The sequence below is a fragment of the Xiphophorus hellerii genome, chromosome 3 (genome assembly GCF_003331165.1).
Source record: "Xiphophorus hellerii strain 12219 chromosome 3, Xiphophorus_hellerii-4.1, whole genome shotgun sequence".
NCBI lineage: Eukaryota > Metazoa > Chordata > Actinopteri > Cyprinodontiformes > Poeciliidae > Xiphophorus > Xiphophorus hellerii.
The window spans coordinates 21,524,549-21,542,524 of NC_045674.1; the positions used below are offsets into that span (position 1 = coordinate 21,524,549).

At 36.6% G+C, this 17,976-nt stretch overlaps 1 protein-coding gene across 11 annotated transcripts in view; it reads left to right on the forward strand.

Moving 5' to 3' along the window:
• Window positions 1-17,976, forward strand: part of LOC116717322 (protein MTSS 1-like) — a 46,339-nt gene that overhangs the window by 8,898 nt on the left and 19,465 nt on the right. For all 11 annotated transcript variants that reach the window (XM_032558595.1, XM_032558602.1, XM_032558597.1 and 8 more), the window contains one exon: window positions 1,479-1,552. In XM_032558595.1, the coding sequence (XP_032414486.1) occupies window positions 1,479-1,552 (74 nt within the window). The remainder of the gene's footprint in view (window positions 1-1,478; window positions 1,553-17,976) is intronic.

A 17,976-nucleotide genomic window follows, 5' to 3' on the forward strand; every position in this document is an offset into this window, starting at 1 on the left:
CATAATCTTTCACTAGTTGTTGACTGATTTATACGGTTAACCGGTCTTGACCCTCTCGTCTGTCTCTGTGCACGTTCAGTATTTTCTCATTTACTAAATAATAAGATGATGGAAAATTAGGTCAGTTTGGCAGTCACTTTACGCCCTTTTTATTTCAATGCAGGACTCAACAGAGTTGATCCCACACTGATCCCTTCATTGACCTGGAAGTGAGGCAAACTCAGCGTAATTACAGAGACATTCTTCAGTCAGCAGGGCATGTTCAACCTGTAGATAAAACACGTGTATTACAGTACATGTTGTTCAGTTGTGAAAACATCAGCCTTGATATTTACTTTACAGAAACCAACTGCCTGTACATGTTTTACGGTTACACTTGTGTAATGTGTCTTATTCACATAAAAACATAAATTTCAAAACATTTCATAAAAACAGCTTTGGATTTTTATTCTTCAGGTCTCATGTTCGATAAAGTTCAGCTCATTAATGCACCTCTATGAAAAGATATTTACAACCTTAAAGATGGTTTGTTTTGACTTTTTTGCCACACTTGAATGTAACCTGTTTAAATGCAAAAAATGGCTTTTGAGTTGGGATTTCATTTATAAAGGGAACAAAGCTATCTGATTCAACCTGGCCCTGTGTGAAATTATAATTACTACCCTTGGTAAATCATCTGTTTACGTTGATTAATCACATTCTCTTGGCTCAATTTCATGAGTCAATCCCAGGTCAGATTACATTATGTTGGTGAAAACAGCTCAGAATACAACATATGATGCACCTGATCAAAAGAAATTCAAGAACAGACAAGAAACTAATTTATTAGCAACCAGGACTTTGGGAAATGTTACAAAGCTCTTTCTAGGGCATTGGGATTCCACCTATTCACAATGGGGGTTATTATCCACAAATGGAGAAAACATGCAACAGTGGTGAACGTTCATGGAAGCAGGTGGCCTACAGTAACCCTTGATCCTGACTTGTCACTGACATTGGCCCCTCCACCACTCAAAATATCTGTTAATTTTGCACATTTGACAGCATTTTGCACCGATTAAAAAAAAAAAATTTCTTGAGTTTTTCAGCCCTCATCTTCCTGTTCGCTTTTCTTATTAGCATGTTTGCTAATTTAGCCTTCTCCTTGTAGTTTCTTTTTTAAAATAACCAACCTCTACTAGCAAGCCCTAGAGATACCAAGACTTGCTTGTATCTCTCCTTAGTATGCAAAATATCAGACCAACCCAGTCTGACGTTTCATTGACTGAAGTGCCAAAGCGGCAGCAAGGGCGGCTGTGTGGCAGCCTGGGTGCGCTTTATGGGATAGAAAAAAGAAAAATAAAAGAAACAGCCTGGACAAGACTGGCTGTTCAGGAAAAATCTCGAACCTCAAGATGGCCAACAAAAGTTATCGTCCATTCTCGTAAATTGGGTGAGGAAAGTAATGTTTGCCTCATGAATCTGTTTTCCCATCTTAGGGCGACAGCGGTGGCCGTCACTATTTTCCTGGATGCTTTCCAGAAAGTGGCCGACCTGGCTACCAACTCAAGAGGTAGGAATAGTCTCTGTAATGTAGTTAACTCAAAATGTTTGACAGCTATGTCACTCTGTTTGTCTTTGCAACTGCATTATGTTGGACTCCAGCTCTTCACCCTACGGTGTTTGGAATGTCTGTGGCTCATTGGCTGTATTGTGTGGCTAATAAATCCATCAGTACGCTGTTTGAAGCTCTCTTGTTGGCTCTGCGTTTGACCTCTGCTCACCTTTTTTCCACTTTCTGTAGCCCAACCCCCCACCTCTTCTACATCTGGGCTCTCTGCTGCTGCTCTGTTTTCATTCTGAATGTGTGAGAGTGGGAAAGTGGTAGAGTAACAGATCTCATCTTTCCCTAGCTTGGACACTTCCAGCCACGCACTGTCCTATTAATAGGAGCTGAAACAGACACACACATTCATTACCTCAATCACAGGAGTGAGAGTGATGGAGGAGAGAAACGAGCTGAAGGGAGGTGGGGAAGTGCAGGGAGTGATCATCCTCTCCTTCGCCCTCTTAGATTATACAGGTTTTTGTAAAAGAGTCCAGATCAGTTAGCTGAGAAGCCTTGCATCACTTTTCCTCTGCCCTTTTCTCCCTGACTTTGACTTGCAGTCTTTTTCTTTCGTTCAGCAGTATCACACAGCCCTTGCCATTTGGTGCACTGCGGCTCAGGCTTTATTTAGATTTAAGAAGCAAGGATAGATAATGAGCTACGATTTTCAACATTTATGCACGGCAGGTATTTATCTTCATGTGGGTGTGTGCAGCCGTATTACAACAAGCTCTTTTAGCTTATGCAGGTTTCTGCAGCGCATGTCAATCCTCTTAATGTAATCTAAATTGATGTGGGAGGTGGTTTTAAACCCAAAATGTTCTGACTTTTGTTTCTTTATGTTGTGATTAGATGGCTCAGAAAGGCTGTAGGTTTGGATTTTAATAACCAACTTCTACTACTTCAAAATAGAGCTAAGGTGCCATTTGTTCATGTTTCTTAGGAAATTTATGAGCCATTTACCTAATTTATGAGCTTCAATCTGACAAAAAGTTACATTTATTACTTTAAATTTAAAAAGTTAAAAATGAGAATGTGGTTTAGTAAGGATCGTGCAGTTTAGTGATTCAGAAGAATAAAAAATTGCATAGATGTTCAAAAAGCACACTAAGAATTAATGATATTTTTCTAAACAAGCTTGACTGCAAGGTGCTGTATTTACAAAACTGAGGATATGTTTTATGTTATAATTCTCATTGTTCAGCTCAGTGAAGAGATCAGGTATGCCTGCAGTAATTAAGATTAAAAACATGTTTGCATATACAGTACTCTTGTTTTTCAGTTTATCAGCTCTTTATACTGCCATTGATAACTTTGAATTCAAAGAGTCTGTTTCTGTATCTACATTGATTATAGTACTGAGACAATCTTCTTTTAGCAAGTCATGATTACCAAGAGGCTGCTGAGGAATTATATTGAGATGCATTTTAATTCCTGCCATTTTTTTCAAATCTTTTTTCTTCTATATTTTGCTGTGTCTGTGTTCTTTCAAGTCTTATCCTTGTTTCTACTCTTCACCTGGCATTGAAATCAGTGGTTTGGAGCTCAAAGGTAAATGTTTAAAGAGCGAGAGTAAAAAGCCAACAGCAGTTTATCTTCTGTAACATCAATAAATGTAGCCGTAAAAGTAACCAGCTCACCCAGTGAATGTTATTAAAGCCCTTAATCAAGAAACTGACCTTTCGCCAGTTTTTGTAAATAGTTTTATTTCCTTGAGAAATTAACATTAATGGTGCCTTATAAAGATTCAGACCTGTAGACTTTATGATATCTCATTAGAGTAAAGTTACTAAGTTTCAAAACAAAACTTTTGACATGTCTATTATGCAGTAAGTAGTCTGAATTCAAACACAAATGAACATAATTTACAACCTTTCCATTTTTAAGTAAACGCACCAACAGGGGTCTTCTTTAATCAACAAATACTTCTGCAGTATAATCCATGTTCAAAGCTCAACCACAAACCTTTTGACCCGTTCTGTTTTACAAAGCAGACTTGATTTTTCTCAAACCATCTGTTTAATTGATTTTGTATTCTCTGGGTTTCAACTTTCCATTCATTCAAATTGTTCAAATCTGGTCTGAAGTACACTGAGGTGTACTTTGGTATATCCAGGCTGCTTTTTCTGCAGACTTTTGAGGAAATCTTACCTACTGTTTACTCTTCATTGTATACTTATCTTTTCCTAATTTTCCTTTTGTTTCAGACTAAATTCTTTTGAACACCATTTTTCTTCCTTTAGCTTTTCTTTATTTTAACAGTTTCTGCTGCATAGTTGCTGAGCTTTGGTTACTTGATCTGTTTTCAAAATGGATTGGACATTTTTTTAAGCACAATATAATGCTGATTGGATAGGCCTGTATGTCAGGAGTTGGAGCACCAGAGCATACTTTTAAACTTTTAATCCTTTTAAATGTTTATAGTACACGTCAACTTAAATTCTCTGAGTTATCTTTGTGCAGTTAAGTATAGAGGCTAAAATCAGTGTTGTAAAACAAACCAAAACCTTAAAAGGAAGGTGGGAATGTAGGAGAACACCTATTAGAGAAAAGAGTAACCATATGCCTCTCTTTCTAAATACTTTTCCTTTCACCTTCTTTACTTTTTTCTTTCTTGTGTATATACATTTTATATAAAATATATATGTTTTAAATATGCATTTATATTATATGCAAACCAGTTTTGGAAAACACTAAAATATTATGTACGGTATTATGTTCGAATACAGTGGCTTTAAGATGACATCCTTGTCGTTAAAAAGCCAGGTTGTTGCAACTAAAACATTTTCCTTTCTGCCATTAATCTGGAAAGGAAAATAATTCAATGAAATGAAAAACAAGCAAAATGTTGAGATAAGAAATGAAGTTTCTTTTGCAACTTCTAAGTTAAAAAGAATCTAAATGACATAACTGTACAAGGTAGCAGTAAGGAGAAGGGGACAAAAATGTCAACAAAAATATACAGAGCAGGTTTACTTATTGTGGACCTACAGAGTTGTTAGTGTCTTCAAACAAGGTAACAGTTGGGATAGGACAAATTATTTGATTTAATTTTCAACTCATGTGTCTGCTTTACTGAATTAGCATGTTTTTAGCCTGACTTTAGAAGGATACTCATAAATCTGGCAGAATGGAACAATGACTTTGACTGTTCAAATCTTTGAGAGACAGACGAAGCTGTTTTCAGGACTTTGCTAAATTCGCACTGAAAGGAAACAGAACCTGTTTAGACAAAACGACTATGCTTCTCTAAGTAGGTAAAGTGATTATTGCAACTTAAGATGTGATGGTTTAATTACATTGTTAGACTAAACTTCAATTGAGAGACCATGTCTGCTTCCATGTTTCCAAAGCTGTCTAAACAGGAATGGGATTTTGACTTGGGTTTTCTTTTTCTGGATAAGTATTGACAAACCAAAAAAAAATGAAGTAAATTTTTGCAGTTCTAGAATATTCCCCATCCCATTGTCTACATGATAACTTTTAATATCTATATCAGTCATAGTTTTGTATTTTTTTCTTATGACTGATCCACTTCCTCTTTTTTATCTCTTCAGATTTTATATTTAAAGCCACACCATTACAAACATAATTTTGTACATTGTCATGTTGAAATTTTGTTTTTAATCTTTGTAAATGTAATAATGCTGGACTTTGAGGACTTGGAACTGCTAAAATTGGACTTCCAAGTCAAATTTCCAACGCATGTGAAATGTGTTGGAAATTAGAACTCTTTTGTTTTTTGCTCTTATTTTAAAAAAGAGGTAGCAATAATGAACAGGGTCCAACCTTATATTGTTATTAGGATTTGCTGCATGAATGTAAATACTGTATATTCAAAGCTTAGTTTGGGGCCATAAAAATCATCAAGTTGAAATAGAAACTGAAGGATTCACTCTTTCATGCTCTGAGTGCTTGAGCTACAAAGATGTTTTTAAGCAGCCAATGAATTACCAAACCTCTTTTCTTTCTTTTAAAAAAATTATTTTCTTTACTTTTGATGTTGTAACAAGCACATGCAGACAAATTACAGACTAAACTTGTCAATATATTTCCTTCTATTTTCCTTTCCTCTGAAATCTTGAAGCTTGCTGGATGAAAAACAGGACAAGGCTCCATTGAAGCCATGAAAAAGAGATAACATGGACATGAGAACATCACGAAAGACCAGCTTCAGAAGTGAATAATCCTCTCTTGTTTCATCAAGCAACAGTTCATTTTCTGTGTGAATCCCCTTCTTTCTTTCTGTTCTCTATCGAGTTACAGACACGTCATAGTTTCCTTCTTTGTGTAACAGCATTGTGTCTTTATGTTCTGTGTGCCAGTTGTCTGTTTACCTAATTTTCTGTGTATTCTTGGATGCGTATCCACAAAACAAACCTGTAGTATTCAGTTCAACATGAGAGTGTGAGGGGAATGAAGTTTGAGTGATTATTCTGTACTCAGCAGAAGACCTACAAAGAATGAGAGTATTAATGCTGACACTGAATTGCACACAGGTAGGCTAGTATTGACCTAGAAGACTTTTAGAGGTATGTTTGTGTGGGGGGATTTTTCAGATTTAAATAAATTTACTGCAAATCATGTCCCATTTCCTTCCAATTACTTTACTTAATTTATATTAAACTATGCAAAACAATAGGCTAATTGCAGCATCATTAAATCTGGTGCTCTCCAACAGTTGGATGCTAAACCACAGATTCATGTTCACACACAGCCTGTTCAGATTTTCTCACACCACCCAAGCCATAATAGTTTATTAACAGTCATAAAAAAGGCCTCGTGTCGCATGTGGGTTGGCAGCTTTTTTTTGAAAATTGCCTGTGCATGAACTTCTCTGTGTGTGCTGAGAATATTAGGTGTTCGTCTCTGGTAGTATTAATGCCAGTGGCTCCTTTAGCAGCTGCAGGGAAGACTCTCTTTAGACATGTCTGAGTTTGTAGTAATGAAATATACACCTGCCACACAGGCAGCATGTAGAAGCACGCTGGGTCTGTTCGGATAGAAAATAACATTCAGCAGCTGCTAGAATGACTGTTTGCCCTGCCATTAGTGTATAGGATTTTCATTTAAAATCGGATGTGTTTTTTTTCTTTTTATTTGTTCCACACAGCTTTATTTTAGCTAGCTGGATTTATTGTATTCAAATTCTCCTTGTAACATAAAGCCAACTCTCAAGACCTGTTTTCTATTAACAGTGGCAGCAAAATGTGCAGAGGCAGTTTACTAAAACCAATTACCTAAACTAAGAAACTTGAACTCTACAGTAATGGTACATGGAGAGTCAGAGGCTGAGGATTAGGGATGCAAGTAGTGGCACAAAAATGTATAAATTGATCTTAAGGTTAATATGAGTGTGTATAATAATCAACAAGACATGGGCAAGTATGAGATTCCACTTCATAATAAACTCAAGTAAACTTATTCTAAGAACAATGCATAAAATTAAATATTTCCAACTTCCAACTAAATATTTCCAAGAATTATTCCTGTTAGTGTTAAAATAATTAAACATACATTTATGCAGTTTGGTTATAAACAATCATACAAACATATCTGCTTAATTTAATAGTAGTTTCAGGGACTTATTGTTCAGAAGATAAGTCGCCTGTGTTGTGGTTACAGAGTAACAAACAACAAGCAGGTATTAGATGGGGGGGGCTTCTCGGGTCTCTTCTATAAGTAAAACAATTTTTCTCACATATTTCTCGCCTCTATAAATGGCAAAAATCTGCCATCTCTCATATCAGCTGCCGATGAATATCATCTGATTGCCTTTTTCAATGCAAGTGAATACAAAAGTGAATTTATGTTAAACATTTGTGAGGACATGATGTTATCTCCATCATGTGCATGTGGGAATCAGGATGGCAGTCATTTTGCACTAGGACACACTTGGTGAAGCAGGTACTGTAGCAGCGGCTTTTAGTTCTTCAACAGATGTGTTTTAGTGTGTTTGTGGTATAAAGTAGGGCACAGTATGAAGATGGGTTGACCTGGTCCAGGCTCTCTGAATTTTGATGAAATCAGCTGATAATTTGGTTATGGCTTCTGGGTATTCATGAGTCTGCATGCCAAGAACTTAAATGGTACCGCTAGTGGTGTGACCCAGTTGTGAGAACATCAAAATATTAAAAAATGACTTTTCTTAACAGAAAAAGCAAAAGACATTTAATAAATTTCCTAAGCTGTAGATGATAAAAGCTGGTAATACCTTTACTCCCTTAAGTACTTCCCCAGGGAAAAGAGGTCGTAAATAACAGATGTCTTTCAAGACTTATCTTCCAAAAATCTAGTAATGTCTGGTGGTTTCTGGGCACAATGTGTGACATGTGGAATGTGTTATCCATGCCTCTTTTTTGTACAGATTTAGATAACTAATCTATACAACAACTATCTTTTTTACTATTCAGTGCACATAATGCCTGAAGGTTGATCAGAAGCTTTACTAAAACAAAACCTAAGAAAGGGTGAAATTGTGATTAATGTATAGTAGTTTTAAAAGACGGCCTCTATTGAAAATAAGACTTGATTTATGACTTGCTTTCTTTATACATATATAAAGAAATGTATATTTCTGTAAGCACAGCCTATACTGTAAACCACAGTCAAAGCACGATACATCTCTTTTGAAAAAGTCAGCCTTTTTCCTCTTTGGTGCTCCCAGTTTATGCTCGGCCTCTGCTATAGAGCAGCCTTCGTCTGAACTTAGTGAGCTCTCTATGTGAGACTGCTCTGTTCTCTTTTTCCAGTTTGGGTCCAAGACTAGCCATGGCTGTGCATAATTCCAATCTTCTGTCTAGGCCAGACCAACATCCTGTCTCCTACACAAGCTCAGTGCCTTTCAGTCAACACACCTCTGCTGCTGTTGACTGTTGACTAGGAATCTTATCCTGGATTTCTTACAGATCATTGCAGTCACAAAAATGACAGTTTCTGGGGTCAAATACACAACTTGTAAAACTGAGTTTATTTGAATATTTACAGCTTGGTTTTATAAACCAATTGCAGAAAGAAAGCATTTGTGGGAACATAATCTTCAAAGAAACATAGACCAGAAATAGATTCCATACTCCTCACTCATATTTAAATCAATAGCTTATGTTAGATCATTTATACTATAGCAGTGTTTTGACACAATTTATAGCTAGGCAGCTCAATGATATTTATTAAATATTTTTTCCAGATAACTTTATTGAAGACAGTGCGAGATCTGTTTGAGTGAGGGTGTTTTAGAGCCATACCAGGTACATTTAATATTTGTCTCACTCAAAGTTCCAGTGAATTCTGAGTGTGTTTTTGTACGTGTGTGTTTGCAGGTGTCAGTGCTATTTGCTCTCCTGCTTTTGTTTAAACATAAATCTGGTTAGACGAGTGAACTCTGAATCGTCTGACATGCATGCAAAGCCAAATTCAAAACACATTTCTCTGGCAAATTAACTTCAGTCTTGAGTCCTTGGCATTGTAGTCCAATGAGAAGTTTGCTTCCGTTTGTTTCTTTCTTCAGAATGAACATATAACTCACCACCAGAGATTTGTTGTCTGTTGCAACATTTCTTGATAACATTTTTACTGTTTGCTGACGTGTGTTCCTGGTAAAACGGGGACAGCTCTGACTCGTCTGCTCTGCGGACAAGTTTTCTTTAAACACACAAGTGTTGGAAGTGTGTGTAGGTGTTATCTCAGATAACATTTGCATCCAACTTCTGGGTGTGCGTGTACTAGTTTGTTTACGTTAGGATATTATCTTTGTGTCTAGTTCCTTTTGTGTCTAGCTTCTGTCTCTTTTGTTGGTGGGTGTCAAACTCATAGACCAGTCTACAGTCTGCTTTTGTTCAGGGGAGTGTTTTTACTTACTCACAATATGTGACATGTAAAGTTATCCTCTTTACAAGTCACTGTTAACCACCTAGAGTGGCTTTATTTTTAGTAGTTGGGCCAGTTTTTTGTAAAAAAATAAATAAATAAATAAAAGTTATTTAAGGATTGTTGGTCTCTTTCAGTAATCACTATTTCTTCCCCCTTTTCCTCTTGCAGTTTATCAATTTGTTTGTCTGCCTCCTAGAACTTTCCTTTTAATATGTCCAGCCTTAACTCCTGTTGCTGCCATACTGTTGAAACCAGGTGCATTCAGCCACTTTGTGATAGCAGCACTGTGCTAATTTCTCTTCAAGATTAAGTACTCTCTATGCAGCGTAAAATCCCCACAAAGACAAAACAAAAGATGTAAAGGTGGGTGAAGGGAACAGCATGAGAAAAAAGAGAAACGCATCAAGTTGTAACAAGAAACAGAAATATAATCTCTGTCACACAACTCGGAGAGATGAATGATAACTAAACGGAGTAAAAGAGGGACATTTGGATCAGTGTTTTTCAACCCTGGACCTCAAGGCACACTGCTCTGCAAGTTTTAGGTATTCCCCTGCTTCAGCACACATGATTTCAATTGATGGCTGATTAACAGGGTTTTGCTGAATTGCAGTCAGAATGGGGTGTGTTGAAGAAGGGGAACATCTAAAACATTCAGGTTAGTGTGCCGTGAAAACCAGGGTTGGGGAAATACTGATTTGGTTTAACAGATGAACATTGTGACCTAAAGTAGCAAGATATCGTTATTTTTTTTTTTAATCTTGTAGCGAACCGTCTATTACAGATGCAATACTGTTTAGTATTGCTAATAAACAAACTCTTCCTCAAGTTACTGGAGAATTTGCATCATAGTGCTATGAGTTAGAGATGATCACAAGTACATTTATCCATGTAAAAGGCAAACATCAAGTATTTATATTCTGAATGACTTGAGAAGGAAGTGCTTTTATTTTGATGAGCTAGTTTTGATTTTCTGCATACTGTACTGTATTGACTTTAGAGTATATTATTCTTCTTAGTTTGAAACACAATGATTGTAGACCATCATAAATTCTTCATTTAGTGTTTCCTGTTAATTTTGTTTTTTGAAGGAAGTGCTTTTATTTTATGTCACCAGTCATGTATTACAACACAGTTTAACAGCCAGGAAGATGGGTGTATTTTGTTGTAAAATGGCCCAGTAGTGCTCCGTCCAGTGCCATGCGTATGGTCGCTATTATAATGGTTCAACAAACCTCAATAGATTATTAACCATTAGCCCACAGTATGTGAACATCCATGACTATTAACACAAACAATCCACAAGAATGTGTGCACCTCTGTCCGAGCTGCAGGTTATTTTCACCACTTAAAAAGTCAAATCAAATAAAAAATTGTTCACAAGACACAACTCCATGCCAAATCTTAAGAGTACGAGTCTTGAGTCCCAATTCAAATGTGTCTTGAATTCAAGATTCAGACTTGATCCCTCCACCATTATGGTACATATTCAATGTGTTTCTGCCTCTGTGCCTGTAATGAAATTTTTATTTTTAATTTTTCCAAATGCCTCATATCCTATACCAAACACTGGTTAGGTGTGTAAAATAATGGACCCATTATGTGTTTACATGAGTAACCGCTGTTAAAATTCAGATTACTTAGAAGGTTGAGTTTCTAAAGTCAAAACACCATAAACTGCAGCATTAATGATGTGTTTGTGTGAAGTGTGTGTGTTTAATTGTGAAGATTGATATGAACTGACACTGGATTGGAAAAAGTCCTTTCACAAATTCTGAGTTTATGATGGGGCTCTTATGCGTGTGAGCACACACACACACAAGTACAGAAACATGCATAGCCTGTGACATACACATAGGGGATATAATCTGGTGGTCATTATTGCAAACAAGGCAGTGTTGTGTTGCACTGACAAACAGTTGAGTCTGTGTAGCTCGCCTCTGGTTTAAATTATCACCAGTATCCCACAGACCACAGACCTCTCAGTCTCACTGTAGGGAAAGGAAAGGTCACAGGCCTGCTCACACAGCGAGGACAAAAGTCCTGTTTAGTTTTGTGCAAGTGCTAAGGAAAGTTTCTCATTTCTTTCATGTCTATGTTAACAACATGTCAGAGTGCTTTCCAGTTTGCACTAGTGTTGTCATGAAAGAATACAAAATTGCTTTTTAATTTGCCAATGCTTCATTGTTTTGCTACAAATTTAAAGCGAGTAATGCCTTTTCTCTCATTCTATCAACATTTCTTAAAACCTAACACGACTTATAGTCATCTGAAATCTGATAACTTACCTAATATCTTAACTGTTTTGATTCGATTATTTATTAGTTTTTTTATCTTTAACTTCAACATTTTGGATTTATTTATGATCAGTTGTTGTTTTTCTTCCTTGTTATCATTTCCTTAATGTCATGCATCATTACCTCGTGCTTGCAGACAAAATCAAGGTGAATGTATTCATAACAATATTGTGTAACTTGTTTGTGCGTCTAAGCAGTTGATGTGGTTTTGAGGATTGATTTTGTCTTGTCAGACCAGACTGATTTATCTAGACAATTAATTAAGCTAATATGAAATTTTCATATTTAAGGTATAAATGTTTAATATACAGTCCTTGACGTGTAGGTGGATTGGGGAAAATGTACAGATTTATTGTTAATTCATGTTAATTTTTTTGCATTATTTGAAGAATTGTTCTTTGTGAATGCCATGCTGGTTTGCTTTTGATCACTTTGTTAATTAGGAAAGGGTCATACCTTGGCTTCCGTATACTGTATATGTGTCTAATGAAGCCAATGTACAGCATTATGCTTCTTTAAAGAAAAAAAGCATAAAAAAAGCATATCCTTGTAAGGTTAACTACAACCTTACAAGGTTGTAATTAACCACTCCACCCTTCTAACCTGAATTACCTGTCTTTTGTTTTTTCTGTTTTTCAGCTTTGTAAAGACAAAGATTTGGGGTTTTTATTCTCGAGGATTGTTGAATCAAACAGATTTCTTCTTGAAAATTTTACCACACACATTTTTTCCAAAAAGTATTACTGCCCTTTCATCTGAACTTTGAGTGTAGTCTGTTGTACAAGCGTGACTCAGACTTAAGTTTATTCAAACTTTTGCAATGAAAACATAAACGTCTGTCCTCTTCATTGTCAATGATTAACTGTGGCGTAAGACTTTTCGCACGTCCCGACCACATGCTTGCAGTAGAAACTGCTCACTGTTAGAGGTACCATAAATAACAATGTCAGTACCAAAATAACAAGCCAATTTAGTTCATTGCTAGAGGTCTTAGTCAATTCTTTTTGTGTGTCTGTGTTTAGAATATGTGTCACACCAAAAAAGGAAGATTAGTTAGAAAGTGGGGCACCGAAGCCCAGAAAAGAGCAAGAAAGGTCTCAGGGGTAATCTATTCTTTTATTCACTCTCTTTTTCTCTCTCTGGCCATCTCATGACACGCTTAATCCCCCCTTGCTGTCTTTAACTGGTCAGATTCTGGGCAAACAGATACATGTAGGCTGACCCTAGCACACTCTATTGAGGAATAAAGACTCTTATTTATAGGCTCATTACTGAATCTTTTTAGGTTTTAAATTTTTTGTCTAGTATTTCAAGCATTTATAGACTCCTCTTGCTGCCTAGTAGCTAAAATATTTGTATTATGTATCTCTATCACTCCATATTAAAACAGTAAGTTTGAATATATAAAACATTTTTGCTAACATGTCACTCAATAGGACATCTTTAAAGACAAGTTTCCTGTTATCACCATGAACTTTCCCATGGCATATAGTCTGCGTCAGTCTGAGGTTTATTTTGGTCTTGACTTTGACCGCTCATTGAACTAGGCAACTGCTTATTGACTGGATTAACTGAGACACTGTGAAAACACTTTCTTCATATATCAAGGACGATGGTTGGGAGCAGAATACTTAGATGTTATTGGGAGGAGACAGAAAACTAAACATAAACAGAGAAAAGAATGAAGCACAGAAAGGCCAGACATAAAAGTATTCAAACATTTTATTCACTGCAAGTTTACCTCTGAAAGTAAAGCAAATTTTTGCCATGTAGTTGAGACATTTGGCCAATTAGCATAGATTTGCACTTCAACTATGCCTGACAACTTTTTATAGAACAAGAGTCACTTTAATGATTCTTGTGATTCTCTCTTTTCTTGTGAGGTCGAAGGTGTGCAATCAAGGATGAAAATATTGAACACGACTGCATTAGCAATGCTGACGATGGCCAGAAAACTGTTGACCAGATGCTCAGCGGTAACTCTTCCTACTGCAACAGTCTCTGAGAAAAATATAATTGGTTACTTTGTGATAACAGCTAAACTTTGCACCTTAGCTTGATTCACTACATTTTGAATCAAGTATATCTGGAAAAGTCTAAAAAATTTAAAGGGATTTTGCTGACGAGTTATACAAGAGGAGTGAGAGCAAAATATTATAGTCACTTCTGTCAAAGAAAGATTGTGACATTTAAAGAAATTTAATACATTTTTCCTGGGGACGGAGAAGCTGGGTTAATAATGAGCCAGAAACTCACTGTCGCTACTGGAAGATGTTTCTGTAATGGAGCTGTTTCTTTTGATGTTACACAGTCAGTATCAGTGTGAACATAAACATCCGTCAACATCTTTTACTCCATTTGTGACTCCACAAAGTGCAACAACCTCACAAAAGAACGTGGGGGTTTTTTTCTGGAAAAAAAACAACTTTTTTTCTAAAGACAAACATTTTTTGGAGTATTAATAACAATTAGGTGCCTTATTTGTAAGCTGGTGTGTCTCATGCTTGTCGTAAAGCCGTGATGTTTTTCTGTCCCATAATCAATGGACTGTTGATAGTTATTCTTTGAAACCAGAAATGCACAATATAGCGAATCACAACTGTCATTACAGTATCAATGTGTGCAATATTGTATTATAAACAACAACCTGGAGAGAGTAAATTAATAAGATGTGATATGTTAGGTGAACTGCAGAAAAAGCGTATTCCGTTTTTGAAGGCCATTTTCAGTGTTCTGTGTCTACATTTAATGTAGGTCTTGGATGAAGATGCTAAACCTGAGGTATGGTGGAGTGGCTGTGATGAACGTATTTACCAAAATTATTGCAACGTTATACTTCTATGACGTTGCCATCTCAGTGCTATCTGAGATCCATAAAAGAACACACACATTGCCTACTCCATACTGTCTTCAAATACTGCACAGCATATTTATAAAAGACGGCCTCATCGTTTCTTTTGTCCTGTTTTTGCATGGCAGCTGTTGGGGACTGAAGTCAGTGCAGAGCTTTTTAACGTCAGCACTCGTCACACTATAGCAGGTGCATGTGTGTTTGCACGCCCACACGCTGCATGTGTCTGTGCTTGTTGAGGCTAGACTTGCTGTCTGTTGTGTGTGTTTGTGTGTGTGGGTAGGCAACACTAGACAGACTAGCTGACTCTCTGTCAGCAGATACAGATGAAATGAGGAGGTAAGTTTAGTGTCCAAGGAAGTCAGGGCACAGCTAAAGGAATATATTGTCAGTGTGCCGGACAGTGTCAAGCGATATCTATGTGGTTCATCTTAACTCCTTCCATTGTCATTTGATATAACAGCAACATATCAGAATGATGGAGTGAATGAGAAGCAAAGCCCGTGTCTGTGTTGTGTGGGTGGACCAATCTGGGCACGGCAACTGCTCAGCTAGAACCCTCTGAGTGTATTTGTGTTATGCATTTCCTTTACTGATTCAAACAAAAACTCTGTAATCCACCACGTGTTTACTGATTGTGTTGACGTAAATGAGTAAACTAAAATATGATTCACGTGTGAGACAGCGAGAGTAGGGTGCAGCAGTGACAATTGGACAATAACTGGCTTTGGACTTTCACCTTGTTTTTCCCCATTCATGTATCTCCAGGTCATGAGAAACAATGGTACGTTGTTGTACCACCTAGTGCCAGAGAAGACTATGGAGTATGACAGTTAGAAATGGTTCAGACCTGTGATTGGTGTTTTTAGAAAGAGCAGTCTGAAAGCAAGTTTGCAACCAAATATTCATCTGAATACAACCACTGAATGAATATTTACTTTAAGATGTTATTTAAACTTCTAAAACTGTGTAAGGATATGGAAAAGCTGCTTAGGATCACTGTTAAGTACGGTGAGGAACCTGTGAGGATGTGGGCTTTTTCCTTCTCCAACGACCCCATGACCTTGTTTGTGTATAGAGTTATGGCCCCTTTGAAATAAGTAAAAAAGAAATGATGTGGTGACGTGCCCAGTACATAAACATTTTCATGAAAAAGTTTTCAGTCATTGCGGTTTGGTTTCTGTTCGAGTAAAAGGAGAATTAAAGAAGAATTAAACATATTTTTAAAGTTTGGTGGCTTAGTGTGAAGGTTACTTATGTTTTCTTCAGCTCTGTAATTAACTGCTCACCAGATCTCCATACCTCTGTCCAGCTGGGGGAGTGTATATTTTATTTGTGTATCCAGCTGTATATAATCCTCAGTCTCTTATCTTCTTAACCACCGGCCCATAGTTAACAGCAGCCATCTGTGGCCAACCAACAGAGTTGGTTGTGGCCAACGTCCCCGATCTACATGTAGCAAGTACTAGCAGCACACTTTCTCTTTCTTTACACATTTGTGGGTTACTTTGGTTTTTATTTGTACATGTGAAGAAGCATTCATCATTTTGACTATTTGCTTTTTTTTTTGACCAGATTTCTTCTCAAATTTACATATAAGTCGCTAAATGTAAAGACATCTATTTAAAGTGCAAGTATTCATATACTTATTTTCTGGATTCCAATAGTGACAAGTAATAAAAAATAAAATAAAAAATCTCCATAGTAGATAGAATAGTATTAGTAGATCAGAGAGTTGTACTATTTGTGATTTTATCAAATTTATCTTCATCGCAATATTCATGTTGCAAATAAGCCTGTCTCGAAAAGCAATTAATCAATTAATAGCAGGATCAATTAAAATGAGCTTGATAATATCTGAACTTGATTTATCATTTTTCTCTTTTCTCCCTCTTTCTACCAAAAACTGGATGACAAGTTCAGTCTGCTGCATATGTTTCAACTAGCTTTATTTTTTGAATGCTTCATAATTCATTTTAGTTGTTGCTTCTGTTTTATGTATTTAAAAAGTCTTCCAGTTCCATTGTTAAACGTTCATTACAATTTAAAGATTATTGATCTTTCTTTTTTTTTGTTACCCCTCCAGGGAGTCTTTTGAGGGCTCTAGTGTCCCTTATATGAAAGTAGGCTGACAGGAAAGGGGGAAGTCGAACCCGCGACGGCTGCGTCAAGGACTCAAGGCCTCCAAACATGGGTCGCGCGATCCCCTACGCCATCGCGGCACGCCCAAAGATTATTGATCTTTGAGAGGATGTTCCTGCAGTATTATATTACTACCACTATATTGATTGAAAATGGTCTATAAACAACATTATGGTTTATTGTGATAAGTTCTGGTCCAATTTATCGTTCAACAAAATTTATTGTGACAGATCTAATCACTAAGACAGTTTGTAATTAAATAATTGTTGGCTAATATATTCCAACAAGTGTTGTGAACGGGCATTTTATTGTAATTTAATACTTGGCTTGTTGGACACCAGCAGATGCTCACACCGCACATTAATGACCTTGCCCAAAATGATATCTTGGAATTTATTTGTCTTCATATTAAATCTAGAATATTTAGTGGTAAATTTATTAATCTATTATGTATCTAATTAATTTAACCATTTTTTATCCTTAATGACTTTGGTCTGAACCCTTTAAAATTGTTTGTGGCGTCTCTGTGGAAGTGTCTCATGAAGCGGCCACACCCACAGAAACAACAAGAACTCCCAGCGAGGGAGACGTGGCCACATGGATGGTTGAGTATTATAACCGAGCAATTCACCGCTGGAGTGAATGAACATTTTGGTGTTGTGCAACAGTGAGGCCCTTATACTAGCCACGCCTTCTGTAAAAGCAAGCTTGCGAAAAGGAAGACTTCATAAAACAGAAAAGGGATTAATACTGAGCTCAGTGGCCCTTACAGGATATTAAATGTAGTTGAACAGTATAACAAAGTTTTAATTTGCCATCTTGAAAGATTTAATACTCTTTAAGCCAGTTTTTGTGCTGTACTTGGCCACAGTCTTAGTCTGTTATTTAGAAATTAGAAACTCTTGAAAAGGTGAACAAAACAGAAGAACAAAATGGATTTGGATTGTGTGAAAACAAGCTCTTTCACAAGAAGTTCATTCATATCCCACTGCTACTATACCAACTATGCATACAGTTTTATTGCTGCAGTAACACACCAGTAAGCCCATGTTGTATCGGTTATAAAAACATTCACTGTTTAGACAGAACTGAAACCAGAGCTGTTTTTTCAAACAACTCCCTCTGTTTTACATTAATGTACGTACGTTAGGAATTCTTTTCGCACCTCAACTTGCCAGTTGGGAAATTCAACACTTCGTGATGGTATGTTCATTACTATAATTATATTT